General features: G+C 40.5%; 2 protein-coding genes across 20 annotated transcripts in view; one reads left to right on the top strand and one right to left on the bottom strand.

Moving 5' to 3' along the window:
• The window catches only part of USP28 (ubiquitin specific peptidase 28), a gene marked incomplete at both ends in the record, with an annotated part of 55,573 nt that extends 41,626 nt beyond the window's left edge, over nucleotides 1-13,947 (top strand). For 8 of the 19 annotated variants that reach the window (XM_084250796.1, XM_084250791.1, XM_084250790.1 and 5 more), the window contains 10 exons: nucleotides 692-762; nucleotides 2,620-2,848; nucleotides 6,184-6,378; nucleotides 7,078-7,217; nucleotides 9,401-9,579; nucleotides 9,698-9,776; nucleotides 10,806-10,885; nucleotides 11,376-11,499; nucleotides 12,534-12,729; nucleotides 13,772-13,947. In XM_084250796.1, coding sequence (XP_084106922.1) covers nucleotides 692-762; nucleotides 2,620-2,848; nucleotides 6,184-6,378; nucleotides 7,078-7,217; nucleotides 9,401-9,579; nucleotides 9,698-9,776; nucleotides 10,806-10,885; nucleotides 11,376-11,499; nucleotides 12,534-12,729; nucleotides 13,772-13,947 — 1,469 coding nt within the window. Of the gene's footprint in view, nucleotides 1-691; nucleotides 763-2,619; nucleotides 2,849-6,183; nucleotides 6,379-7,077; nucleotides 7,218-7,401; nucleotides 7,588-8,593; nucleotides 8,690-9,400; nucleotides 9,580-9,697; nucleotides 9,777-10,805; nucleotides 10,886-11,375; nucleotides 11,500-12,533; nucleotides 12,730-13,771 lie in introns of all 19 variants that reach the window. The other 11 variants (XM_084250800.1, XM_084250799.1, XM_084250798.1 and 8 more) reach the window with 3 other exon arrangements.
• A 10,156-nt stretch (nucleotides 13,948-24,103) lies between these two features.
• On the bottom strand, nucleotides 24,104-24,793 carry CLDN25 (claudin 25; the record flags this gene model as incomplete). Its single annotated transcript, XM_084248837.1, has 1 exon — nucleotides 24,104-24,793. The coding sequence occupies one exon, from the start codon at nucleotides 24,791-24,793 to the stop codon at nucleotides 24,104-24,106; it is 690 nt and encodes a 229-aa protein (XP_084104963.1).
• Nucleotides 24,794-27,251: the final 2,458 nt, after the last annotated feature.

Genomic DNA, 27,251 nt, shown 5'->3' with positions numbered 1-27,251 from the left:
TTCTGTTCCTGAAATTTATCTGAACTCTAACTTCACTTGACCCAAACTTAGAATTAACTTTCTTGGAATTTTGTGTTTAAGTTATTTCTATATAAAGCATGCTTTTCTGAAGGTTAATGAGGCGGAGGTTATTTAAGCAACACACAATATAAAATTAAATTATGCAGCATTCTGCTCTCCAAAGTCCCTTGTCTTTGCCATGTTGCTCAGAGGAAAAAACAAAGTAAAAAAACAAAGATCTATATTCTTCCCATATTCTTATTCACAGAAAATTGGCCCTGCCTTTTGCTCTGTCTTCTTTGGGATCCTGTCTCTGGGAATGTGTTTTATACCCAGATGACCTGTTAAGGTCTTTTGCTAAATAGGACTATGTTTCCTTCTTAAGTGATTTTGGTGCCAATATCATGAGATAATCTCTTTAAACCATGGTGTGACTATATTAAATAATGTAACTATATAGGTTATGTATGTTATGCAATTACATATGTACATATACTATGTTAAACTAAAAGCTTTCATAACCTAAAGCACTTAGCGGCTGTAAAACCATGTAGTCTTTAGTGGTTCCTAGAGTGAAGTTGAAATCATCAGAACCTCAGGTACAGAGAAGGAATACTCTTTGCTTAGTTCAAGCAACCTATGTGACATGAATGAAATCATTTTAATTAAATATTCTTTTTTTAAAAAACAGATCTAAAGAATTGCATTGCAAGCACTACCCAGACCATTGAGCAGATGTACTGCGATCCTCTCCTTCGTCAGGTAGAATGAAAATTGATGGGAAAGTAGTCAAGGCATGTTCTAATGGTGCTGCTAATGTATATACAAAAAGAAAGTTAGATAGTTTTCTTTGAAACCAAATGGTAACCTCCCTGAGATATAAGAATGAACTTAGAAAGGAAATAAGAATTGTTCTGTTTCTTAATTTTACACTAAAAAACAAGACACTATATCTTCTACCAACAAAAGAACCTAAAAATATTTGTTTTAGTTCTGCGACATGATATTTCATACAGTAGGAAGGTTTGCTATCAAATATTAATAACAATTTCTCACAAAATAGTAATTAAGTAGTGTCATGGGGGAAACCTGAGCCAAATACCAGGTACCACTCTCAACAAAATACCCTGATCCAGGCCTCCCTGGTGGCACGAGTTCGATCCCAGGCCAGGGAGCTACCCACATGGCACAGCAGACCTCTCCTGACTTGCCCGCTGCTCCCCTCAGTAGTGTATTTCAGTCAGTCTGCCTGTTCTGTACCCCGCTCTGTCTCTGGTGAATCCTCTCTGCCCCCTCCCCTACCCCCCGTGCCTCTGGCCTGTACCCCAGCTCTTGTATGGATAAAAATGAAGTGAATCTTTAAAAAAAAATAAGTACCCTGATCCTTCATTTAGACTTTTGAGTTTTGTTTCTCTAAGAACTCTAAGAGGGAGATGGTCAGGGCAGACATTATGATCCTCCACATTCATTTTGATTTAGTGTAACATTCTGAGCATAGAGGGAAAAAAGAGTCCAGTCAGGTGCATGGCCTTTCAAGGTTGTTTCTAGACTAGCATGGAGAAACAGATCTGTTACATGGCAGAAATGCACCATGTAAATCTTGGGTTTTCCCCACTTTATCTTTTGAATTATATGTCACAGTATCGCTTAAGTGTGTGTTTAATTTGATTCTATGGCTAATTTTTACCTTTTCTACAATACTTAGTTGACACTTAAGCATTGCTCTATTTTCACCTTACTGGGAAAAAAAAGTATGCTTTTCAAATGTTGAAACAAGCAAATATATAGATAAAGGGTCTTTATCCTAGCCAGGTAGATGATCACATGAGATACAAAATATAGAGAACATGTGAATGCTTCAAAAGGAAATATGCTAACTTAAATTTGGATCAAATAAGCATAGAGCAAGGTAATTTTTCTCTCTGTGAGTGGTCAAGGTAATTCAATTTTTAGATAAACTTGAGGGCCTCCCCGGTGGCGCAGCGGTTGAGCGCTGGGTTGCGAAGCTGCCCGCGGCCTCTGCGGCGCCGGTTCGATCCCCGGCTGCTCCCCAGCCACCAGAGGAGGGTCCCACATGGCGCGCAGACCTCTCCTGCCGCCCGCTGCTCCCCTCAGCAGTGTACTTCGGTCCTTCTGCCTGCTCTGCTCCCCGCTCTGGCTCTGGTGAATTCTCTCACCCTCCCGCGCTTCTGACTGTACCCAGTGCATGTATAAACAAAAACAAACAAATAAAGAAAGAAAGAAAGAAAACGTGCCTCTATATATATATATATATATATAAAAAAAAAAAAAACTAAAATAGATAAACTTGAGTTTGTAATTGGGGGAATAGAGATCTAAATTATCTTTAGTTTATGATTTATAACCATAGAAATTTAGACTTGAAAGAGTTCTCAGAGAGATCATCTAATTCAGCTGCTTTTAAAGACTTGGGAACTGAGTCATAATTGGTGGATTCCAAAGTTGTGATTTTGTTAGTTCATTTTCCTGTGAATCTCATATCAAACACAAATTTGGTCAGTTTTCCTATGTCTGTTAAGTGGGAATAATTTTAATAACCTAAAGTTTGTTATATTGCTTAGTCTAACCTTAATCAGAAATATGGCATCTGATTTGCAGGTACCATATCGCTTGCATGCAGTTCTTGTTCATGAAGGACAAGCCAATGCTGGGCACTACTGGGCCTACATCTATAATCAACCCCGACAAGTCTGGCTCAAGTACAATGACATCTCTGTCACTGAATCTTCCTGGGAAGAACTTGAAAGAGATTCCTATGGAGGCCTGAGAAATGTCAGTGCTTACTGTCTGATGTACATTAATGAAAAGCTCTCCCACTACAATGCAGGTAAAAATATCTTAGAAGCCAGATAGGGGGGAATTCTGTATTGATCTAGGAAGGCGAGTTGTTCCCGATAGACTTTTCTTCCCAGAAACTTTCCCTCATAGACTTTTCTTTTCCCTGCAGACTTTGCTCTATACAGGCTTTTCTCCCAGAAACGTGTTCCAAATAGACTTCTCCCCTCAAATTTTGCTATGTACTTTTCTCCACAGGCACTCTGTTCCCGGTAAGCTTTTCCCTTCAGACTTTGCTCTATGTAGGCCTTTTTTCCTCAAAATGTTGTATCCCATAGACTTTTCTTTTCTGTACCTTTGTTCCCAGTAGACTTTTCTCCACAGATTTTGTCCCATATACCCAATTCTCCCTGAGCAACTATGTTCCCCATAGACTTTTCTCCTCAGATTTTGCTCTATATGGACCTTTTTTTCCAGAACATTTGTTCCCAGTACACCTTCTGTTTATATTTTCCTCCATATAGACTTTTCTCCTCAAAAATCGAATTCCCAATAGATTTTTCTCCTCAGATTTTGCTCCAAATCGTCTTTTCTCCACACATTTATTCCCAGTAGAGTCCTCAGATTTTGCTCTCTACATACTCTTCTCAAAAACTGTGTTTCCAATAGACTTTTCTCAGATTTTGCTATTTACAGAATTTTCCTCTCAGAAACTGGTACCAATAGACTTTATAGATTTTGTTCTCTACAGTCTTTTTTCCTGAGAAACTTTGTTCTCAAACTTTTCCCCTTAGATTTTGCTGCACATAAACACTTATCTTATAAGGTACATATAAACACTTATTTTCACAGACTTCATTCTCCCAGGTTCTAAAAACTATTTCTGGATCAGAACCTCTCTTACCAGTTCTGGGTCTGACCACTTGCTACCACAAATGCAAACAAAAGGGCCTTTGGTTCAGCTTAAAACAACAACAACATTATTTTAACTGACAGGTAAAGACAACTTGCAGGATAGAGTTTACTAACCAATTTACCAACCATGAGGTGAGATGGAGTTGCAGCTGTAGGAGTTGGCAGGTTATGGCAAGGCCTGCCATGTCAGGAGCTGCCATGTGACACCCTGAGGACCAAGTCTTTACCAAGCCCTCCAACCATGGTAGGGTGAAGCAGAGGCCTACTGCTGCTGAAGTCAGAACATTCCCCCACCTGCCTGCCTGGCAAGCTGCTGCTCTCTGCAGCAACTCCAAAAACAAAGAGAGCAAACCCCCTATAAAAGGCTCCCACTCTACCTCCTTCCCAGCAGCCCTCTCATTCAGGGATCAGGAATAGAGAGTTGTCCACTCTGGCCTGGGTGATGTCCTGAAATTGGAATGGAGTTTTGCCCTTCAACCTGTAGAAAAGTCCATCCATGTGGTTTGCACACAGCCTAGGAGGCTGCATTGACCACCCCAAGGGCCTGGGGAATAAGCCACCCAAGCCCACTCCAATACCAATAGCCTTTTCTTGTCAGCTTTTGCTCCATACAAACTTTTCTTAGAGTACTCTTTAAATTTTTCTACTGGAATTTGTTATTATTATAAAGTAATATGCATTTTAAAAATATAAGTGGTGAAAAAGAGCACATAAAGGAAAAATAAGTTTCCTACCTTCAAATTTTAACCCTTTCCAAATTTTCCAGATTTTGCTTTGTACAGATTTTTCTCCTTAGAAACTATTTCCAATAAACATCCATTGTTCCATTTCTTGTGTAGTTTTCAAGGAAAAATTCTATGCAGATACTAGATTTTATTTGTATAGCTCTCCATCCACCACCACCACCCCCTGCATTTTTTTCCCCTTAATGGGGTATTTTCTCATTCCATTCTGCATCTGTTACATCACATGAAATATGTATCTTATTTATCATAAATAAAACCAACTTTCTTTTTAATAACTGTATAAGAATTCCATTGCATGGAATATATATGTTACTAAGCAAACCTTCATTGATAGTTTTAAGTTGTCTCTAGTTTCTTTGCTTTTTCAGAGACATCCTTGAGCACCCATTTCTGCACCTACTTTAGAATAGCTAAAATTTAAAATTTATTTGCCTGGACAGTTGCATACTTCTCATACTGCTACTAGTATTAATGCTAAAAATAATAATTACATAATTATCATTTATATGGGTGCTTTAATCCTTACTGCATGCTTTGCAACAGGTAGTTGATAGCTCTAAAAGGGAGGTAGGCAGGGTAAGAATTCTTATCATTCACATCTAAGGTGCCCTTATTGTTCACAGTTACACTGTCAGTAAATAAAGGGTAGGTCCAAGATTCAAATATAGTTCTGACTCCAAATTCTTTGCTGTTCTTCATTTATATTATTTTGCCTTTCTTTCTTTCACACCTTCTGAGAGAGGTCTTTTGACCAGCATTTTACATCTAAGATCAGAGAAGGCCTTTTCTTTTAGTATTCAAACTACCATATTGTGTCAGAAGAAAACACATAAGCATTTTGTCTAGGAAGCACATTATCTTTCTGACTTTCCAGTGTTTTGGGGGTTCAGGATAGAGAGAATGAGCATTTAAGAGTAACTGATTTCATAATTGCTTATTTGCAGTGCAAGGCAGGAAGAGCTGCTTGTGGGAGTTATTGTGCAAATAATTATACTTCCTGATGGAAGTAGAAAGTAGCCTTGATATAACTTGTGTGGTTGATTTTTATATTATAGAAACAAACAAGTGAAAACTCATTTGCTTAGTGAAAAGACTAGTTAATAACAACCAGTGTGTGTAGTGTTGTTCTGCTGTAGGTTTGTTTTTCTATTTTGGTCACAGGGTTAGAGATCAAATTTAATATGTCCTTGTTATCATTGCCATTTTTCATTATAGCTTTAAATGAGCCAGGTGTTATTGACTAACTATTGTGTCAAACTGCTTTCTAATAATGTACTTACTTGTGTGAAACTTGAGGCAGTATAAATGTCTTAGAGTTCCCTGACCCTCTTGATATTAATATTTTCAATAATAGGTACAGTAGTTACATTGAGAAAACTTAGTTTAAAATTTCCGTTCAATCTGATTTTCTGAACTTTGAAGGAAACTTTGGTCTGTCCTTGCTACTTTGTCAGTGATACCCTTTACTCTTAAGTCCTGCTTTATCATTCATTCATTCATTCATTCATTCAACAGGCATTCAGAGATTTAGTGAGTGCCTGCCTACTAATATGCCAGGAACTCTTATTTGTATGCTATGACTGTTGTCAGCATTTGTGTATGTATTTTTCATTAAAAATAATAAGACTAAGCATCTTATTTTCTTTCTTTGTAGAAAGGTCCTATGATTTCTCATGACCTTTTGCGGGGTGGTACTTCATTTAATTCCATCATTTTTCTCCCTCAGAGGCAGCCCCAAAAGAATCAGATCAGATGTCAGGAGAAGTGGAAGCTCTATCTGTTGAACTTAAACATTACATTCAGGAAGATAACTGGAGATTTGAGCAAGAAGTGGAAGAGTGGGAGGAAGAGCAGTCTTGCAAAATTCCTCAAATGGAATCCTCAACCAGCTCAACATCACAGGATTTCTCTCCCTCACCAGGTACCTGGGAAGGGTACTTAAGCCAGTGATCTAGTAGCATTCATGCTGTATGCCCTCATCAGCCCCATGCACCTCAGCTAACGGAGTGATACCGCAGTCTGCTGTGGTTGGCAGCACAACCTCATGGAATAACTTGTGGATTTAGAATGTGATTTCTAGTCAGCAGAAGTAATATCAGGAAGACTAGCTACCTGTACTTCTATTGTTTAGTTTTTGTTTATTTCCCATGTCATTGACTAAATCATGATAGGATTAGTAGGTCAATTTTATGGAAAAAACCATTCTCCAAAGGTGATCTTCCTAATAGGTGGTTGTTTGTAGGGCGCCTTCTTGGCATAAAGAAATATGACAAATATAACATTAATTTTTTAATTAAATTTGTTTATATATATACACACACACACACATCATTGTTCATTTTTGTACATTGTTTGGTTTCTCCTCTCAGGCATAGTCCTCATAAAATTCCCACCACCAAGGCACCAGAACACATTCAATTTTAAAGGATCACCCTTGGGTTTTTGCTGAAGTAGCCATTTCATCTAGTCGCTGGTGTCTAAGTGAAATTTGCAGATATTTTTAAAGTTTTGTTAGAAGGATTATCTATCAAATTTTGTTTCTATCCTGCTTGCCTTTTTCAGAGCTTTCTAGAAGTTATTCATCATAACATGCTAATTCATTCGTACAATTTTTTGTCAGAGCCTTCAGTCGCCTCTTCTCATGGGGTTCGCTGCCTGTCGTCTGAGCATGCAGTGATTGTAAAGGAGCAGACTGCCCAGGCGATCGCTAACACAGCACACGCCTACGAGAAGAGTGGTGTGGAGGCAGCCCTGAGTGAGGTGAGGACGGCTCAGAAGCCCAAATTCAGGAGGGGCGGACTTTCAGCAGTAATTGCAACAATCTTCTCACATTTCTATTATTCTGTGTCTCTGCTGTATTTAACCAGTTCCTCTTTATTTCTCCTGTTTTTTTGTTGTGTTTTTTTTTTTTTTTCCTTACTCTTTCTCCATTCTGCTGCCACAGCTTAAGGAAGCTGAACCCAAGAAGCCCATGTCCCCGGAAACAAACCTTGCAGAGCAGGCAGAGCAGCCCCCCAAGGCTAATGATGCCGAATCTGCTGCCCAACCTAATTCTGAGGTCTCTGAAGTCGAGATTCCCAGTGTGGGAAGGATTCTGGTTAGATCTGATGCAGATGGATATGATGAGGAGGTACAAAGATGAGTGCAGGATTTAGCTGTTCGTTGTCAGTCTTATGTTTACTTCTCGTGTGACTGAATATACTTCTTTAAGGTTTCTGGCAATAGTTAATATTCTCATTAAAACAAATAATGGACAGGGGTCCCATCTAATTTAACCTCGGTTACCATTATGAAAAAGATAACTTGTTCCCTATGTACATGGGTCCCAGTATATAGCTACCCAGGCATGTACTTTATGGAGCTGACTGCAGAGTCTGGATGACTCTGAAAGTTAGAATGCTTCCTTTTTAGGAATTATAAGCCAAAAATGCCTGTTTAAGTTAAGAATGTTTTTAATGTTAGTCTGTTTTTCCTGCAAATATAAATTATTGTCTGGGGAGCAAAACAAATGTGATTGAAGTTATTGTTTTTAATTCTGAAGTTTTACAAAGAAGCTGTAGAATCCCAAGTCATTCACTGTTTATCTCCTTTTCATTTGTCATTGCACATAAACAATCATGAATCCTGTCCCTCGGATTTCTGGTCTTTTCTGTGGAACATGTATTTTTCAATCATGGGGAGGTTTTCATTGTAGAGTCCCATTTGTATCCTCCCTAGCTTCCAAACTGTTTGAAATGTGCTGTTTATCCTAGTAAAACTTAGAAGTACTTGTGTGCTTATGATATACACTCAGACTACAGGACTAAATTGGAATTTTCACCCCAGATACTTCCCTCTGAAGGGTATCATTTTTACTTCGTTCTTCAGCAGTGCCACATTATAGATATTTTTAGACATATATCTTTATTTATCTGCAAAATCAGAATACATAGGATTGGCTTGTCTTGGGTGAGGTCCTGGTGGTGTGTAGAGGAATGTGTGCAGGAGCTGGTGTGGGCTACTTGGCGTGCACAGGCACTGGCCAAGAAGTGCCCTGCCCTGCTTCCCGTCAGCAATCTGCTCACCTGTCTTTCACACTCTTCTTTTGAACCTTTCTTCTCTCCTTTTTCTCTCTGTTTTGTGCCCTCCTATGGTAGGTGATGCTGAGCCCTGCCATGCAAGGGGTCATCCTGGCCATAGCTAAAGCCCGTCAGACCTTTGACCGGGATGGGTCTGAAGCAGGGCTTATTAAGGTATCTCTGCTTTTTCCTTTCTAATTCTTATGCCACAGGTACCATAATATGGGGAAATAATGCTATCAGATGGCCCAAAAAAAAAAAAAAAAAAACAATGGAATTGAAAATGCTTTTCAGTGAGATAAGACCTAAATGCCCTTTCTTGTGCTGTGAAGGAACATGCTCTGCTCTGGCCCATTGGCTCCTCCTGCTGTGGCACTAATGCAGCCTCGGGGAACAACACAGTCTGGGTCACACGAGCCTGAGGGCTGACTGTTGTTAGGAAATGTCTATTAGTAAAGCTGTGAGTGAGGCTGGGCCTTTGTAAGTCTTCAGTCTTCAGAAAGGAGGCCATGCTTTTTAAGATACTTGAGTAAAATTTAATATTTGAATAAATTTCTCCTATGTAGACCTTTTAAATTCATATCCTCGGAACTTAAGGATATGTCTGAAACAATTAAAACTAATTATTTGTCTTTCTAATTGTTTGTCTTTCTAAGATCTTATCGGATAAATGAGCTTCCTATGAGTATATTATATGTTTGGTCCTGAATGTTAGAGAAGTTTCATTGCATATGAGATGTAAAACTTAGATATTCTGTAGTTGCATCTGCAATTCCTCAGTGAAAAAAATTTCTTTGAAGATTTCTTAGCATCCTGAAAACCTCTCCAGCCCTTAGGACTCCAAGTCTGTGTGTAGAAGCTCTGACTGTCCGTTGTGTCTCATAGGCATTCCATGAAGAATATTCCAGGCTCTACCAGCTTGCCAAAGAGACCCCCACCTCACACAGCGATCCTCGACTTCAGCATGTGCTCGTCTACTTCTTCCAAAATGAAGCACCCAAAAGGGTAGTAGAACGGACCCTTCTGGAACAGTTTGCTGATAAAAATCTTAGCTATGATGAAAGGTAAGAAGGGAATACTCAGTTGAGCCACCCGCTCTTTCTGGGTCTGGCTCAACTTCCTCTTTTGATGGGGTTCTGTGCACTGTACCCTTTCCCTGCCTCTGAACCATCTCCCTCACAGGTCAATCAGTATTATGAAGGTGGCGCAAGCTAAACTGAAGGAGATTGGCCCAGATGACATGAATATGGAAGAGTATAAGGTAAAGTCTTTAAATACAAAGCAAAACTCAATTCCTGAGGCAAAATGTAACAGTTTTGTGTTGCCACAAAATTTATCCACCCCACCCCCCCCCAAAAAAAAAAAAGAAAAACAGACTGGGTGAGAATGATTTTTTTTTTTTTTTAATATTCCCCATACAATTACAACCCCCTTACTGAAAATGATCTTTTCTTAACCTTCAGAATAGCTGGTTCTTTATTCTTATCCTTCTAATAATATGGGGAAATAATGCTATCAGATGGCAAAAAAAAAAAAAAAAACCAATGGAATTGAAAATGCTTTTCAGTGAGATAAGACCTAAATGCCCTTTCTTGTGCTGTGAAGGAACATGCTCTGCTCTGGCCCAGTGGCTCCTCCTGCTGTGGCACTAATGCAGCCTCGGGGAACAACACAGTCTGGGTCACACGAGCCTGAGGGCTGACTGTTGTTAGGAAATGTCTATTAGTAAAGAAATAAAAGACTTTATTTCCCTTAAATACCTACTTTAGCCTGTCCTTGGCAGTAAAATTCTTGAATTCATGATTCTGGTTTGTTTCAAGTAATACATTTTTGTTTTCTATTTTAGAAATTAAATTTCCGACCATTAAAGTGCATATATAACTGCTATCTCCCCCCAGTCCAAAGCATTGTGTTCTGAGAAAACAGTGTCATGTTCCAACTCTGCTGTGCCCACCACACTCATTGAAGTAGAGTGTTATTCTGTTATTCTGTTTGATTAGAATGGCCTGGTCCTTCCATCTTCCCCACATTGGGATGGTTTCATCAGAACCCAAAAGATCATTCTTTTAAACCAGAGCTGAAGGACTTTGATGAGTGTTGGAAATTAAGATAATAAATTTTAAAGCTCATGTGAAATAAATATTTTATCTCAAATCCTTCGTTTGTTGCTTTTGTGCTTGGCCATTTGTGCTCAATAAATACTTGTACTGACTTTAAAACTTACTGTGGTGGCTAATGTAGAAATAGCTTATTGTGGTTGTAATCATTAATGATGGTCATTCCTTTTCAGAAGTGGCATGAAGATTATAGTTTGTTTCGAAAGGTGTCTGTGTATCTCCTAACAGGCCTGGAACTCTATCAGAAAGGAAAGTACGTTCGTTTCACTAAGGTTAACCTTTCGTTTCACTAAGGTTATTGGTCAGGACTCTTATTTACTGATGCCTGCTCAGAAATTCTAAGAATCACAGTTATTGATCACCTCCCTTATCATGCCCAGTGCACCCCTACTTCCTCCAGTGTTCAGTTCCAATCTGAACAACACACAAAACTCACACAATGGTGAGTTTTGTATGAACCCTATAAGCCTCTAGTCCACCTCTTTAAATTTTAGAGTTGGGAAAGAAAGAAGACCAGAGGAGTTTCGTGATTTTCCTTGGGTTTCTCAGCCAATTTGTAGAATAGCTGAGAGTGGCTGCCATCTTTGGCCCTCAGGCTTTTCCCATTATGCCACGTTGCTTCCCTCTTCCAGGTTTTTCTGTAATTGCAGCCAAATTAGTTCTTGTGTTAGCGATCCGTGAGGTCTAAGCCCTTGCTTTTGGAGAAAGAACACTCAGCTTTTGTTTATCTACTATTTTCTAAGGTACCAAGAAGCACTTTCCTACCTGGTATATGCCTACCAGAGCAATGCTGCTCTGCTGATGAAGGGTCCCCGGCGGGGGGTGAAGGAGTCAGTGATTGCTTTATACCGGAGAAAATGCCTACTGGTTTGTACTGTTTGTAAAAATCTTATAATTTCTATTATTTTATTGTGTTTATCTCTGTTCCTTGAAGCCATGAAGAAATATCACTTAAACAAAATATTTGGGGGTCAAAGGCAAACTTGTAGTTATGGATTAAGCAAGTCCTGAGAATGTAGTGTATGTTATGGTGACTGTAGCTAACAATACTGCATTGCATGTGTGAAAGTTGCTAAGAGAGTAGATCTAAGAAGTTCTCATCACATGAAGATCAGTTTGCAACTATGTATGGTGACATGGTGACCATGTCAACTAGATTTACTCTGGCTATTGTTTCACAGTATATACAAATACTGAAAATTTATTTTGTATCCCTGAGGCTATTGTATGTCATATGTCAAATATACTCCAGTTTGTTTGTTTTTTTTTTTAAAAAAAAAAACTCTCCAGTGGGCTTTAGATTCTTTCAAATTATCAAGTGTAGTTTTACATGGAAGCAGATTCTCTTAGTTCCTTTAGTGAGCTACATTTTCTGACTTATTTTTTGATTTCTGAATCAGTTATAAGCATGACAGGGCCATTTTGAAATTGAAAAAAGGACCTTGTAGATGACAGATCTAAATTTTATTAGTCATGCTTTTATGTAGATTATATCTTGCCAGTCCTTACCTCCCACAGTAGACAGTAGTAGGGAATTAGATTCTTTCCATTGCTGTCTCTTACCCCTCAGTGTGCATTAGAGTCACCTAAAGAACTTCCCCCTACTGATGATGCCCAGACCCCTCCTGGACAGTTACACCCAAGACTCTGGGAGGCCCCTGGGCATCTGTGTGTCTTCTGTAGCTGATTCTGATGCTCAGTGGAGATTGAAGACTGCCAAGTGAGACTTTGAGTAGAAGTAAGTGTTAAGCATGACTTTGACTTTAAATTTAGGCCAGTGGGAATCATCTTTTAAAGTATCTCAATGTGTGGATCACCTGCCTACCTGTTAAATCAGCATTGGTTGAAATAGTAGTTTTTCATTTTCAGACTTTTTTTTTCATTCTGCTTTTTATCTGTAGGAGCTGAATGCTAAAGCAGCCTCTCTCTTTGAAACAAATGATGACCACTCTGTAACAGAGGGCATTAATGTGATGAATGAGTTGATCATTCCCTGCATTCACCTTATCATTAATAATGACATTTCCAAGGATGACCTGGATACCATTGAAATCATGAGACACCATTGGTTCTCTTACCTTGAGCAAGATATTGCAGGTATGTTGTTGTTAGCACTTATAATTCCTAAGGTTCTTCAGAATTCTGGGAATCACAGTGGTCTCATTCTATGATATTGGTTGTCAAACTTGTCAAAGAGATTATTGGAACTGCTAGCATATAAGTTAACAGGGAATCTGCTCATTGGAACAAGTCGGGGGATCCTGCGCCCGCCTCCGTCTTAGCCTTTCCCTCCCCTCTGGCTGCTGAGGCGTTTCCACAGCCAACAAGCTCTGCTTGGCAAAATCACTCTTCTCCAAGAACATCAAACTTCTATCACTGTTTCATCTACCAAAATCTGAACTCTTTAATTACAATTTAAAAATCAAAATTTATTTATGTAGTTTGATTACCTGATGGTGCCACAGCTAAATTTTTCTGTGACTTAAACTTGCAACGCAAGCATAATATTAACTATGATGCCTTCAGGATTAATCAGTCAGTAAATGAAATATCCTTGCTGTCCAAAGCATTTTGGAGGCCCTAAAGTAGTTATTTTTAGGTGAATTTGGTAGACTTAGAAAATTGGTTTATGAATACTCTTTGTTAGTTTCTCAATGATTTAAAGATTGTTTATTACAATGTTCAGGTTTACAATCTCTATTGGGAAATTTTATAATAATCACTAACCATAAATTCCTTTCAATTCAGTTTTTCTTTCGACCATGTGTGAGACATAGCTTTCCTTACTACCATATGCACACGCTGATGTGTTTTAATCATTTGAAAGAAAGTAGCACCATTATATTTATGGTATAGGGTATAATATCCACTTTCTCAAGGGTTAGAAGGATGTTCCCATAATGAAGTAACTATGTAGTGTTATAAAGCAGTAGCCAAAACTTTGATATATGTGTCAAGTAGATCCATGCTTCTGGCATAGCCTGTAGGAATCATCGTTTATGGTTAGTTGAGCAGCATAATGCTTTTGAGATTGGGTAACGGGTTATATGGAAGGCCTTCCTGTGTAGTTGTAAACTTACTCAGTTTTTACACCGAGATCTCTCTACTCTATGTGTAACCATCCGTTTTCCCTCCACAGAAAATCTAAAGCTGTGCATTGGGGAGTTTCTACCCAGGCTTCTAGATCCTTCTGCAGAAATCATTGTCTTGAAGGAGCCTCCAACTATTCGACCCAATTCTCCCTATGACCTTTGTAGCCGATTTGCAGCTGTCATGGAGTCCATCCAGGGGGTTTCAACTGTGACTGTGAAATAAGCCCCACATGCTGAAGGCCCATTCTGGTCTTTGGTAGCCTGTCGGTTGCACAGAAGTCTGTTGTCACAGTGTTTACCTTGGGAAAGGGATTAGGTGGAAAAGTAAGATTCAGAGCCAGCCCCCAACTATGTCATGTGTGTAAAGAAGGATTAAAAATAAAATTGCACTTTTTTGGTACAGAATCATGAATCAGTTTTCACTGAAAAGGCAAGAACCAATATATTGGATATTGAATTATGCCAGAAAACCTGCAATGCCTTGTGTACCTACCAGAATGGTTGGGCTTTTCTAAGCCTCTTACCACTTTTTAAAATTATCCTTCAGGCATAAATATTTTTGACAGCAGAATTGAAGGGTGATTCATCAGAACCTGAACCAGACGAACAGCTACTAGTTATTTTATCAAGTACAAATGACATTTAAAAATTGTTAACAGCAAGAGATGAGAAATAAAATCTAGCCTAGCCTGGCTTGATGAGATGACAAAATGGGTTGCTGATGAACCACCGCCTTTTTACATGTGGGTAGAATAGAAGGTCATGTGGCAGTGAGATGCTGGAAATTCAAAAGAAAACTGCCTCTCCTTTCTTTCTTCTCTCTTTTATTTTCTATTTTAAAATAAACCAGAAAACCTCACACTCAGTTCTGAGTGAAAGAAAGGAAAGTATTAAGGACTTTAGACAAAATGACATTATGAAACCTGCCTAAAGCTAACATTTTGATAGTAGTTACCCATTTAGGTAAAATTTTCTAGCAGCTAAAAATTGTCAATAACAGATGACTAAGGCAGCTGCTGGCCCAAAAGTACATTTTGATGCTATTCCCCTTTTTTGCTCTGAAAAAATAAGGGATGTGGGTTTGTAAAAAGAAAAAAATCTTTATATATATGTATATGTAGAGAGAGAGATTCCCCATTGAGCATTTTTAAAAGACTTCAGATTGGGTATTGTGTTTTAGCTAAATTTTCAGATTACTGAGGGTCTGGTGGGAGGGAAGAATACTTGATACAACTATGCAGATTTTATAAATGTGCAATAAAAGTATTTGTTTTACCTTTGGTGTGCAGTATGGCCTTTATTGAAATACAGAATTTTTTGTTTTCAAAATGATTGGGCTCCACAAGCATCTGTCATGCTCCAGTTTTTCTTCTTAAAAAGAGAAAGCAGATAAAGGGATTGAGAAGCTTGATGGGGATGAATAAGACCTGCAACAGACCTTTCTTTGGCAGCACCTAGTGGTGACTGAGATCTTTTCACCTTATTAGCTAGTTGCATTGCATGTAAATGTGTCCACTTTGTAATTTGGAAATTTAGAAGGACAAAATTTATTTTCATATTGCTGAACTTCCCAGTGTTTTGCTTAAATTAGTGGTAGGCCACCTTCTATAGACATGCAGAGGTGCTTTTGTGTTTTGAAGTTACTGCCGGGCCTCCCCTGTGGCGCAGCGGGTTGAGCGCAGCACTGTGAGGCTGTCCGCAGCCTCTGCAGCTCCTGTTCAATTCCCACCTGCCAGGGAGATGGCCACATGGCGCGGCAGACCTCTCCTGTCGTGCCTGCTGCTCCCCTCAGCAGTGTATTTCGGTCCTTCTGCCTGTTCTACTCCCTGCTCTGTCTTTGGTGGATTCTCTCATCCTCCCACGCCTCTGGCCTGAACCCCAGTGCTTGTATAAATAAATAAATCTTAAGAAAAAAAAAGTTACTGCCAAGATTTGTTTCAGGGGAAATTGATCGATTTTCACACCCATTGATTAAAATTCTAAGCACCAGCATTTGCCTCTATTTTAAATCCTTGTCATTATTGAATACTGTGCACAGTTATATTGTTTCACTTACTGTAACAACCCTGGGACAATGGGGACTGTGGTCATAGAGGCTGTGACTGGTTGGGCCAGGACACTACCACTTGATGTGTCTCACTTCATAACCTGTGCTTTTTGGTTGCTCATTCATCATAGGCCTCCACTTTAGTTATTTCCTAGTCAGTGATTAAGAATCTAGTTGGTCAAGAAAGGAACAGAAGGACATCTGTAGTATGTGGTGGTGAGTAGTTTGTGTCAATTGGATCCACCCAAACCACCAGGGCAAATGCCAAGAAGTAATTTCTTTTTCCTCACTTTAGCTGGCTGCCTTAGCTATAGCCTGATTGCTTATGGGGACCACAAACTGATTTTTAAGCATGACTTTTACATGTTTGAGGATTGTCATTCTTGACAATGAGGATGAGGAGAAGGGGTTGGAAACCTAGGTAATCCTTAATCTAAAGTGATAACCAGGGCTTGGTCTGGCTCCTTGACGTCGGCATAAATTCTCTTGAGACTGGATTTAGACTTTCCTTGCTTAACTACAGTGCAATGCTCTTCTGTTTGGATTTGCTAACTCCTTTAAGAACCATGAGGCAGGGCCTCACCTGGTGGCACAGCGGTTGAGCACTGGGCTGAGAAGCTACCAGCAGCTTCTGCAGCGCCAGTTGGATCCCCGGCCGCAGGCGAGGGTCCCACATGGCGCACAGGCCTCTGCTGCCGCGCCCACTGCTCCGCTTAGCAGCATATTTCATCAGTCTGCCTGTTCCCTGCTCTGTTCCCTGCTCTGCTCTGGTGAATTCTCTCACCCTCCCGCACTTCTGACTGTACCCATTGCTTGTATAAATAAATAAATACATCTCTAAAAAAAAATAAAGAACCATGAGGCATATAAACTCAGTTTTACCTTACACACTTCCAAGAAAGATGTGCAAAGTGGATACATAGTACAGTTTAAATAAGGAGTGAACAAGAGGCAGACTGAAGGCCTGGGAAATAGCGGGGATGGTATAGAAAGGGGAAGTAACTATAGCTGTAGTTTATTATTTTCATTGCCCAGTTTTTGTATCTTATTGTGAATATATCTTATGTGAACATATAAGAATATATCTTAAGGCTTATTCTACTGTCGATTGTGGTGTTTTCACTTTGGGGTCATTATGCATAATGTTATCAAGAATATTCATGTACATGTCTTTAGATGTAAATACAAATTCATTTCTTTTGGTATGTCACTGGACTGGAATTACTAGGCTATTAGGTATTACCAAACAGTTTTCCAAAGCAGTTATACCAATTTAAGCTTGCACTAGCAATTTATAAGAATTCTAGTTCAACATTTGGTTTCTTCAGTCTTTTTAATTTTAACCATCCTGGTAAATCTATGATGATAACTCATCCTTCTAACTTGCACTTTTCTGCACACTAATGATATTGATTTATGTACTTACTGGCCTTTGGCTGCTCTCTTTTGTGAAGTACCTATTTGTTTGAGGCTTTTGCCTATTTTTGTTGAATTTATTGTCTTTTTTAAACTGATTTATAGTTTTTAAATTTTTATAGTTTTTAAAGTAGTTACGGAATTTTTTGTTGGTTCTATGCATTGCATTTGTTGCCCTACTCTGTCTTCTCATTCTTGATGTCTTTTATGAAAATGTTTTTAATATTAAGGTGCAATTTATCAGACTTTCTTTCATGGTTAGTGTTTACTGTGTCCTAATGAGGAAATTACTACCCAAGGTCATGAAAATGTTTTCCTGTGTTAACTCCAGAAGTTTTACCTTTCACATTTAACTGATTGACTCAGTTGAAAACTTTATCCTTTTTCCCATACTATATACGTTTGTCATAAATCAGATGTCTACATAGGAGTCCTATTTCTGAAGGTTTTTTTGTTTTGTTTTTTAAGATTTATTTATTTATACAAGTACTGGGTACAGTCAGAAGCGCTGGAGGGTGAGAGAATTCACCGCAGGCAGAAGGACCAAAGTACACTGCTGAGAGGAGCAGTGGGCGGCAGGAGAGGTCTGTGCGCCATGTGGGACTCTCCTCCGGTGGCCGGGGAGCAGCCAGGGATCGAACCGGCACCGCGGAGGCTGTGGGCAGCTTCGGAACCCAGCGCTCAACCGCTGCGCAACCGGGGAGGCCCATGAAGTCTTTCAGATATTGGTCTGATACCAGTATCACACTGTCAAATAGCTTAGCTTTGTGTTAATTTCCAATATAATGTCTACTTTTAAACTTCTTTAACATCATCTTTGCTATTTTTGATCTTTTGTGTTTCCATATAAATTTCAGAATCAGTTGTCAGTTCACCCATTGCAAACACAAGTCTCCAATGCATACCAAAGGTAGCCTCCCCAAATTAGCATTTTGATTTTGGTGTAAGGACAGAATCCCCAGTGATGGCCTAGGATTAGTTTGATCATTGACTAGGTCATCTTGACCATCCCTGCCTAAGGGATAGCCAGATATCATTCATAAGTTTAATAGTTCTATAGTGTTCGTGAATGGAATCTGACACATATGAATTCAAATATCAGCTGAACCTGTTATCCTGGTCTATAAAATAGGAAATACCTTGCAATTATATTTTAAGAATTAAAGGAGACAGTAAATGTAGTAATTATAGTATAGAGTCAAGGTACAATTCTCATGGGGAAATTTGTCATAAATCAAGAACTGAAGCATTTCCCTAGCTTGGGGAGGGCCCACAGGTGAATATGAAATATTTGGGGTATATTATAGATTCCCAGAGCAGGATGGGTCTCTGGCATCTGAACAGAAAACAGAAATGTTGAAGGCTTCAGGGCTTACATTAGATAGAAGAATTATAGTATCTCCTATCTGATTCTTTCCTGCTTAGATATATTTCTTTAATAAATTTATTGACTTTCCTGAACTTAATAGGGTTCTATGACTCAATAGTTCTCTGTCTCTCCTGCTTCCTTACGAAGTGAACTTTTGGATCTCCTTTCTCTGCCCCTTGACAGCATCTCAGGAAGATCTCATAGCTTTATTGTCATGTTTGAGCATTTAGACAATGATTTTCATGTTTTGTAGAGTCTGGACAATCTAGATAAAAAATTTACTGATTCATTGGCTTTGGTGTTTCTCCCATCACCTTAGTTTAGACCTCAGCCTGAAGTTCAGGGGCCAGCAGTAAGGAAGGACCAAAGAATGTGCTGGTACACTCCCTGCTCCATTTCCTCCTCACCCCCAACTTCTGGCTCCCCTCAAGCCTGCGGGAAGAGAGTTCAGGAGTAGAAGGTCAAGGATATTGTTTGCTTTTTAAGAAAGCAGTTTTCATAGTACTTGCACTCTTAAGTTCTCAAATGTCCTTTGTGATGGCAGGAATCAAGTTATTATCTATTGTTTGGGGTCAAATGTGTGTTCTTCAAAGAACCCTGTAGAAAACCTCTGCAAGGCCCCTGATGGGGTATTTGGACCCTCTGGCTGTAGCTCTTACTGTCCCACTCAGCTCCTGCTTTAGTAATTCACACCTTCCAGCAGTGCTCTGGGACAGTGTTACATGGACTGCCTTTGCCAACATCCATTGGACTGTGGAAAGCTGACCATCCTGCTGCAGTAAGAGGCAGAGGGGCAGGTGCTACCACCACACCCACTCCAGCCAGCCTCCTGCAAAGTGGTCATGGTTAGGCACCAGCTCTGTGCCTCCATCATGCAGGTCAGTTCTTTCCAAGAATTTTGGGGGGCAGGCACCATTCTGATGGTAGTAGAAGTGGACCTGCAGTTTCTTTCCTTATTTTTTTTAAAGAAAGTCTTTTCTTAAATATTTTATTTATGCATACAAGAGCTGGGGTGTAGGCCAGACGTGGGGGAGGGGTGAAAAGATTCACCAGAGAGAGAGTGGGGAGCAGAACACGTGGATCTACTGACATACACTGCTGAGGAGCAGCAGGAGAGACAGGAGAGGTCTGCTGTGCCATGTGGGTCAGCTCCCTGGCTGGGGATCGAACTTATGCTGCAGTGGCTGCTGATAGCTTCATAGTGCTGAGACTAAACCCCTTGCGCCACCAGGGAGGTCCTGGTGCAGTTTCTGCAGCTCAGCACCTCAGCATAAATAGGATGTGTGTTTAGATGCTGGTCTTCCCTCTTGGGGACAACTGCCATGTAGGAGTAATTCTCGTAAGGTCCATCTCCACCCCATTCCTCATGGGAAAGTGTAGAGAATATCACATTACTCAAAACTGTTTTGAATTTCATTCCAGAATTCTCCCTAATGAATTTTCATAAGCTTTCATTTGGGTTGGTGGATATGAAGACATAAGTTTGACCACTACTTAAGCAACAATATGTTGAGATGAGATTCTCGCTTTAAAATATAGGGCACAGAGCACCCACAGGACTTGGCTCTGAAGATTTAGTCATAATTCTGGACAACAAAACAGTCCACTGAACATACTAAAAATTTGGATGAGGTAGCAATAACAGTGATGGGCTACTATCTTTTTAATTGAAGTAACATTGGTTTATAAAACTATAAATGATTTAGAGGTATAGAATCACACCCTTCAGGTGTATGTTACCGCACCACACCTTCCTCCAAGATACCCATAGTCCTCCACCATAGTCCATTGTGCCCTTCCACACTTTGTTCTGCCCTCCTTCCTGCTCTGGTAGCCTCAATTTGAAAGAAAATGACTGACTTTAAAGAGATAACCTCATCAGTTGGTAGAGAAGATGGTAAACTGTAGCTTCTTTTAGTCCCTATTATTGATAGATGCCAGTGATTGCAAACATTTCCCTAACTCTGAGTTTCTTCTTGTCCCAACCCTGCTGCTCTCTCCTGCCCATCTCTGCCCATGTCCATGAAACCATTTCTCACTCCCATCCCCAAATGTGGGACCCCAAGTTGGGATCCCTTAAGAATTTCCCCCTAGATCTGTTCTCAGAGGCTCAGAAGGATAACAAATGTGTATTTTAATAAGTACCTTCTGGGATGCCTTTTCTGCTAATAGTGAAATTTTCTAACCCAAAAGACAGTTGGAGAAAATGACACTGAGGCTTCTCCAATTCTAGCTCTATCAACTCCATGGGTCCCTAAGGCAATGTCTTACACATAATCAAGGCCACTGGCCTGAATACTGACTGATGTCCTTTCCTGCTTCTAACACACCTTACCACACATCTCTCCATGTGTAATCACATTAAGTTTTTTAAATGCTAAAATAATTTTCCACACATCTATATGAAAAAAAGGCTGAGTTGAAGCTAAGATTCAGTTAGTTCTATTTTTAGTATTTCCACATGCAAAGCAGGTAGGAAGAAATGGTGGCAGTTTTAGATGAAAAGCATTTTTTCCCTCATACTTTCTCAAAAAGTGGATTCCTACCAGAATACAGGTGACAATCCCTTCTGGGGATGACATTCTGTGGGTTACTTAGGAATCAATCAACTGTTCCACCTCACTGCCACTTTTTAAAAAAAATACCTTTGTGACCTTTATAAGAAGAGTCAGGGAATACTTAACACATCTTTAGTTTGCATCCATATCTTTGCAGAGGAAGGCATGATCACATGCCGATGAAAAACATAAGCACCTGCAAATGTGGGATTGTGAGAACTGCAGGCCACCAGCAGGAGCAGGTGGCCAGCCTGGAAACAAAGACCCTGTTTAGAACTCAACAAAGGCCCAAAGGGTAAGGTTGTTCTTTGTACATCGTTGTTTTTTCCTTCTGCTTCAGTGCTAGTTTTTCCCTTAGTCTGGTGTGTTGTCCTGGCAACACATCCCATGAAGCCAGAGGTTGGGGTGAGGAAAGTCTGCCTCTCATCCAAACCCTGACTTTAAGCCCTGACTAGCTAACTGCTCACCATGGGCATGCTGCCTCTTTTCTCTATACCTCGATTTCCTCATTAGCAAAACAAATAATACCTGCTATCCCAACCTCAAAAAAATAATTTCAAAATATGTTAAGTAAAGCTACGAAGATATGTGAAAGTGCTTTAACCCCGGTAGGGAAGCCACAGGGGCTGGGTGTTAGAGGAGGTGTTGCTATTCTGGCTTTGCTGTAGACCTGAGAACACAATCCACTATCTGATCTATGGTCCCTTCAACATCTGACTCCTCAAGTTCAAGTTCATTTCCCAACCTACTGTATACATTTTTTTTCTATCTACAATAGCCATTTATTCTTTAGCCTTCAATCAGTTATCACTTAGCATTTAGCCAGTCACCCATCTGTGAGTCCCTGATTTGATTAAATTCCTCTTACTATAAGAACCTAAGACTTTTCCAAATATATAAAGTTTGCTAGAGAAACAATTTCTGGTTTGTTGAGGGATTTCACATTAATATTTGTCTCCCCTATTTGTCTGTATAAGAGATAGAGATAAAGTTTGTCTTACATACAGTCTTATTCCTTGGTCCCATTACAGTGCCTAGCACATGGTAGGTGCTCCATAAATATTTGTGAAATGAATAAATGAATGATTGGGTAGATGAGTGATGATTCTTTCTTATAGGTACTGTGTGGCAGGCTAACTCTTGGATGCTTGTGCCTCACCCCTGATTGAATCTTGGCTTCAGAATCTTTGATGCTTCATTGAGAAGGCATAACGGATAAAATGGACATTAGAACCTGGAAGGACCAAAACAGAACTTTTATGCAAACTGCTCCTTTTTACTGACAAATTTATTTGCCTAATTTGGATTTGTGTATATACACAAAAGGACATATATAAAAGGGAAAATAGCTTTCTGGAGAAACTGACTGCTAGAGAATTCTACTCTGGGCCACAAGGTAAAAGTTGCACCTGAGCAGACTTTTTTTTTTTTTTTCTTGTAAGATTTATTTATTTACTCATACAAGAACTGGGGTGTGGGCCAGAGGTGCAGGGGTGAGAGGACTCACCAGAGACAGAGTGGGGAACAGAACAGGCAGATCTACTGAAACACACTGCTGAGGGAAGCAGGGGGTGAGACAGGAGAGGTCTGCTGTGCCCTGTGGGTGATCTCCCTGGCCAGAGATGGAACTCATGCTGCAGTGGCTGGTGACAGTTTGACAGCGCTGACTTTAACCCCTGTGCCACCAGGGAGGCCCTAAGCAGATGTATTTCATCAGAAAAATGCTATTTTTCAAGGACAGGATTGGCCTGGGGTATGCTGGCAAAGTTATTATTCTTGTGTTACTATGTGTGAGTTCTTGCTTGAGTATCTCAAGGTGCCAGGCTCATGCCATGCTGTTTTATCATAGTCAAGAGGTATCCTGGGGCTCCCAGCACAAACAGAGCAGCCTCAGAGCTGAACAGCACCAGCGTGGGCAACGGGGGAGGTGTCTGCCCTACTCTGCAAGCAACCCAGCATGCTCCAAAACTGCAGAAGTGACCTGTTTGGGGAACTTGGGTGTTGACCCCTTTAGGAGTTCTGTGGAAATTGTCAGTAGGGTCAAAGGTGATACTTTTCAACCCATTAAGGGAGTGGGGGGACAGAGGGACTGCACCTGACAGCCAGGTGGATGAGCTAGCACAGGCTCCCCCTGAGGACTGGCAGAGGTGAAATGCCCTGAAATACCTGGGGTGTGCTAGATAGTCAGAAAGGGAACAGGAGAGTCGGGTGGGTCATTGCTATCAAAGGGACTTTATTTGTAGTCACAGCCTGAGTAAGCCTGCTGATATCTGGGTTAAAAATGAAGGGATTTATAATGTGATTTTCATATGATAAATGACATTTCTGAGAAGTCACTCATTCTCTATCTGTATATGCTCACACTGGGCAGTTTTTGGACACAGTCATGCTGGAGTAACCATTTTGTCCCAGTTTTCTCAGGACTTCCCCCTCATACTTTCTTACTTCATGCTGGGAAGACCACACAGAGACTCTTAACATAGCAAAAACAATAATGTTTTCCCCTTAGGATATTCAGAATCTACAAAATAGCAAAGATATTTCACTAAGTTCTCTTTCAAATTGTGCCCCTGAAGCTAAAAATGGACAAAAGAGAGTTCTCTGAGGCTGCTGTTCTCTATCTACCATCTATCTATGTATCTATCTTTATTGACTTCATACTTGATTTTCTATGATGAATACAGCTTTGTTCTATATTTCCTTAGTAATAAAAAATCAATAATATAATATAAAAGGTTAAAAAACATTTATATAAATGAAGTCTCCAATCAGAAAATATGTTTGTTACAAACCGTGTCTTGAATTTTCGTTCTTAGATTAGGATCATAATATCACTAAGATAGTCAAATCCTTAACAATGGTACAGTGACAACCCCCCCCAATAAACCCCCCATAAAGCCAAAAAAAAAAAAAAAGCGATGAAAGGTAAGGAAGATAAAGGATTCTACTGACACTTCTTTATTCCAAAGATTCCTCAGCAGAAACTGTCCTAGATGACCTGGTTCTTCGCTCTTGGTGTTAGACAGAAGGATCCGTTGAATTCCTCTGCTGGAACACAGGACGGTGGGGTTGTAGGGCTAGCCATCCAGGGAGAGGGCACATCTTCTTCCCCCAGGCAAATTGAGAAGATGAGAATTAATCCACCAAGGGCCAGGAAAATACCAGCTGCCCAGCCCAAGTAAAGGGCATCTCCAAATTCCCACCGAGGCACAATCTCAGGAATGTTGTCATCCCAGAAGTCTTGGATTGTGGCATGGGCCACCCAGGAAACTGGAAAGAGGGTCATGGCTGATGCTGATGTCTCCAATGTTCCCCCAAGAAGGCAAAGTCGCCTCTTAAGTACCCATCTGATTCTGCGAAACTGGAAGCATTCAGACCCAAGCCCAGAAAGCAGAAGCCCCAAAAGTCCCAGCCCATGGGAGGTCACCATGAGGATGCGGGATGCCTGGAGCTCCTGGGGCAAAGATAAGAAGGAGTCAAAGGCCTTGCACACAGTGGCAACTTCCTCCTGATTCACACAGACCTCCCAAAGTCCCATGCCCCAGGTCTCCATTTCATTCAGTTCCAGATTGAGAGTCTTCCACTGTGGCAGGGTGGTGGTGACACATGAACAGACCCAGCCGAGGAGGGAGAGGAGCAGGCCCCCCAGCTGGGCTTGTCCACGGAAACTCCAAGCCATGCTTGTGCCTACCACAGAGGCAGAAAGAAGATCAGAAAGGGTGGCTTCTGGCTGGTGAGGGGGGAGTACTTTGGGGGAAGCTTGGGGGGAAGGTCTTTCACATTTGGAAGGGTTTTTGTCGCCGCTTTTTAGGCAGCAGCTGTCACAGGTGTTAGGAACTTGGCAGTGTGTGGTTTAAGAGGGTGTGCCCAATAGTGGATGTGGGTGTGGATTCTGGGGGAGGGTCCCATGAGAGGTGAAAAAAATAAAAGCCAGATGGTAAGTCTTTAATGTGTATTTGATGAATCAATTCATAAATTGAAAGTAATAATCAGTGCCTCACTGGTGGCACAAAGAGTTAAGCATCAGCACTATGACACTATCTGCAGCCACTGCAGCAGGAGTTTGATCCCCCACCCAAGGAGATACCCACATGGCGTGGCAGACCTCTCCTGTCTCACCCACTGCTCCCTTCAGCAGTGTATTTCAGTAGATCTGCCTGTTCTGCTCCCCACTCTGTCTCTTGTGAATCCTCTCACCTGCCCCCCACCGCACCTCTGGCCTGTACCCCAGCTCTTGTATGCATAAATAAATAAACTTAAAAAAAAAGAAAGTTATATTCAGGCCCCAGTTCTGAGAGGACAAGACTGATGTTCTGGGAACAAACACTGATGTATTATTTCTCATAGGACAGCAAGACTTCGTGTTTCATACTTTTAAATATACGATACATGTATTTCTTCTTTTTTTTTTTTATTGAGGTAACATTGGATTACAGCACTGTATATGACTCAGGGGAATAGGGTTACACCTCCTCAGATGTAGATCACCACATCACAGCCACCACCAGAGCACCCACATCCCTTTATCATATACCGCTGGGCCCCGCCACTCTATTCCCACTCCCATGCCCTACCTCCAGTAGCCTCAATTGTGCAGTCATAATCTTAGGTTTTGTTTTGTCTTACTTTTGTCAGCTCCTTTGCTCAGTTACTCTATATTCCACATATGAATGAAATAATCTTGTACTTGTCTTTTGGTACCTGGCTTATTTCACTAAACGTTGTTCCCTCCAGTTCCATCCATGTTCAAATGGCAAGAGTTCAGGTTGTTTTTTTTTTTTTTAAGATTTATTATTCATGCATACAAGAACCAGGGTACAGGCCAGATGTGCGAGAGGGTGAGAGGATTCACCAGAGAAAGTGGGGAGCAGAACAGGCAGATCTACTGAAATACACTGCTGAGGGGAGCAGCGGGCAAGACAGGAGAGGTCTCACGCCATGTGGTACTCTCCCTGGCCAGCTGGGAATCGAACCCGCGCTGCAGAGGCTGCGGACAGCTTCACAGCTCTGCTCTCAACCGCCTGCGCCGCCAGGGAGGCCCAAGAGTTCAGTTTTTTTGATAGCTGAATAGTATTCCCTTGTGTGTATGTACCACATCTTCTTAATCCCCTCATCAGTTGTTGGGCACTTACGTTGTTTCTGTAACTTGGCTATTCTAAATAGTGCTGCAGAGAACATAGGAGTGCATGTAACCCTTTGAATTAATATTTTGCATTCTTTTAATAAATGCCAATTAATGGAATTAGTGGATCATCTGGTGGATATATTTTTAATATTTTGAGAAACCTCATTATTTTTCATAGGGGCTAGACCTGTCTACTTTCCCACCAACAGTATAAGAAGGTGATCTATTTTCATTTTTCTGCATGTGGCTGAAGTTTTCCCAACACCATTTGTTGAAGAGACTTTCCTTTCTCCATTGTGTACTCTTGACTCCTTTGTTGTAGATTAACTGTTCATATAGATGTGGGTTTATTTCTAGGCTTTCAATTCTATTTCATCTATTTCTTTTTTTTTTTTTATATTTTTTTTTTTAGAGGCATGTTTTATTTATTTATTTATTTGTTTTGTTTATACATGCACTGGGTACAGTCAGAAGCGCGGGAGGGTGAGAGAATTCACCAGAGCCAGAGCGGGGAGCAGAGCAGGCAGAAGGACCAAAGTACACTGCTGAGGGGAGCAGTGGGTGGCAGGAGAGGTCTGCGCGCCATGTGGGACCCTCCTCTGGTGGCCGGGGAGCAGCCGGGGATTGAACCGGCGCCGCAGAGGCTGCGGGCAGCTTCGCAACCCAGTGCTCAACCGCTGCGCCACTGGGGAGGCCCTATTTCATCTATTTCAATGTCTGTTTTTCATTCCAATACCATACTGTTTTAATGACCTTGTAATATAGTTTGAAGTCTAGGAGCATTAAACCTCCATTCCTCTTCTTTCTTGTCAAAATGCTTTGCCTATTCAGGTCTTTTGTGATTCCATATAAATTTCAGTAATGTTTTCTCTACTTCTTTAAAGAATTCCATTGGAATTTTGATAGGGATTTCACTGAATCTCTAAGTTATTTTGGGTAATATGGACATTTTGACTATGCTAATTTTTCCAGTTCGTGAAACAACACACATACTTTGACCCAGTGACCTACC

Source organism: Talpa europaea, assembly GCF_964194135.1.
Source record: "Talpa europaea genome assembly, chromosome: 12".
NCBI lineage: Eukaryota > Metazoa > Chordata > Mammalia > Eulipotyphla > Talpidae > Talpa > Talpa europaea.
This window is presented reverse-complemented; position numbering and strand designations above follow the sequence as displayed.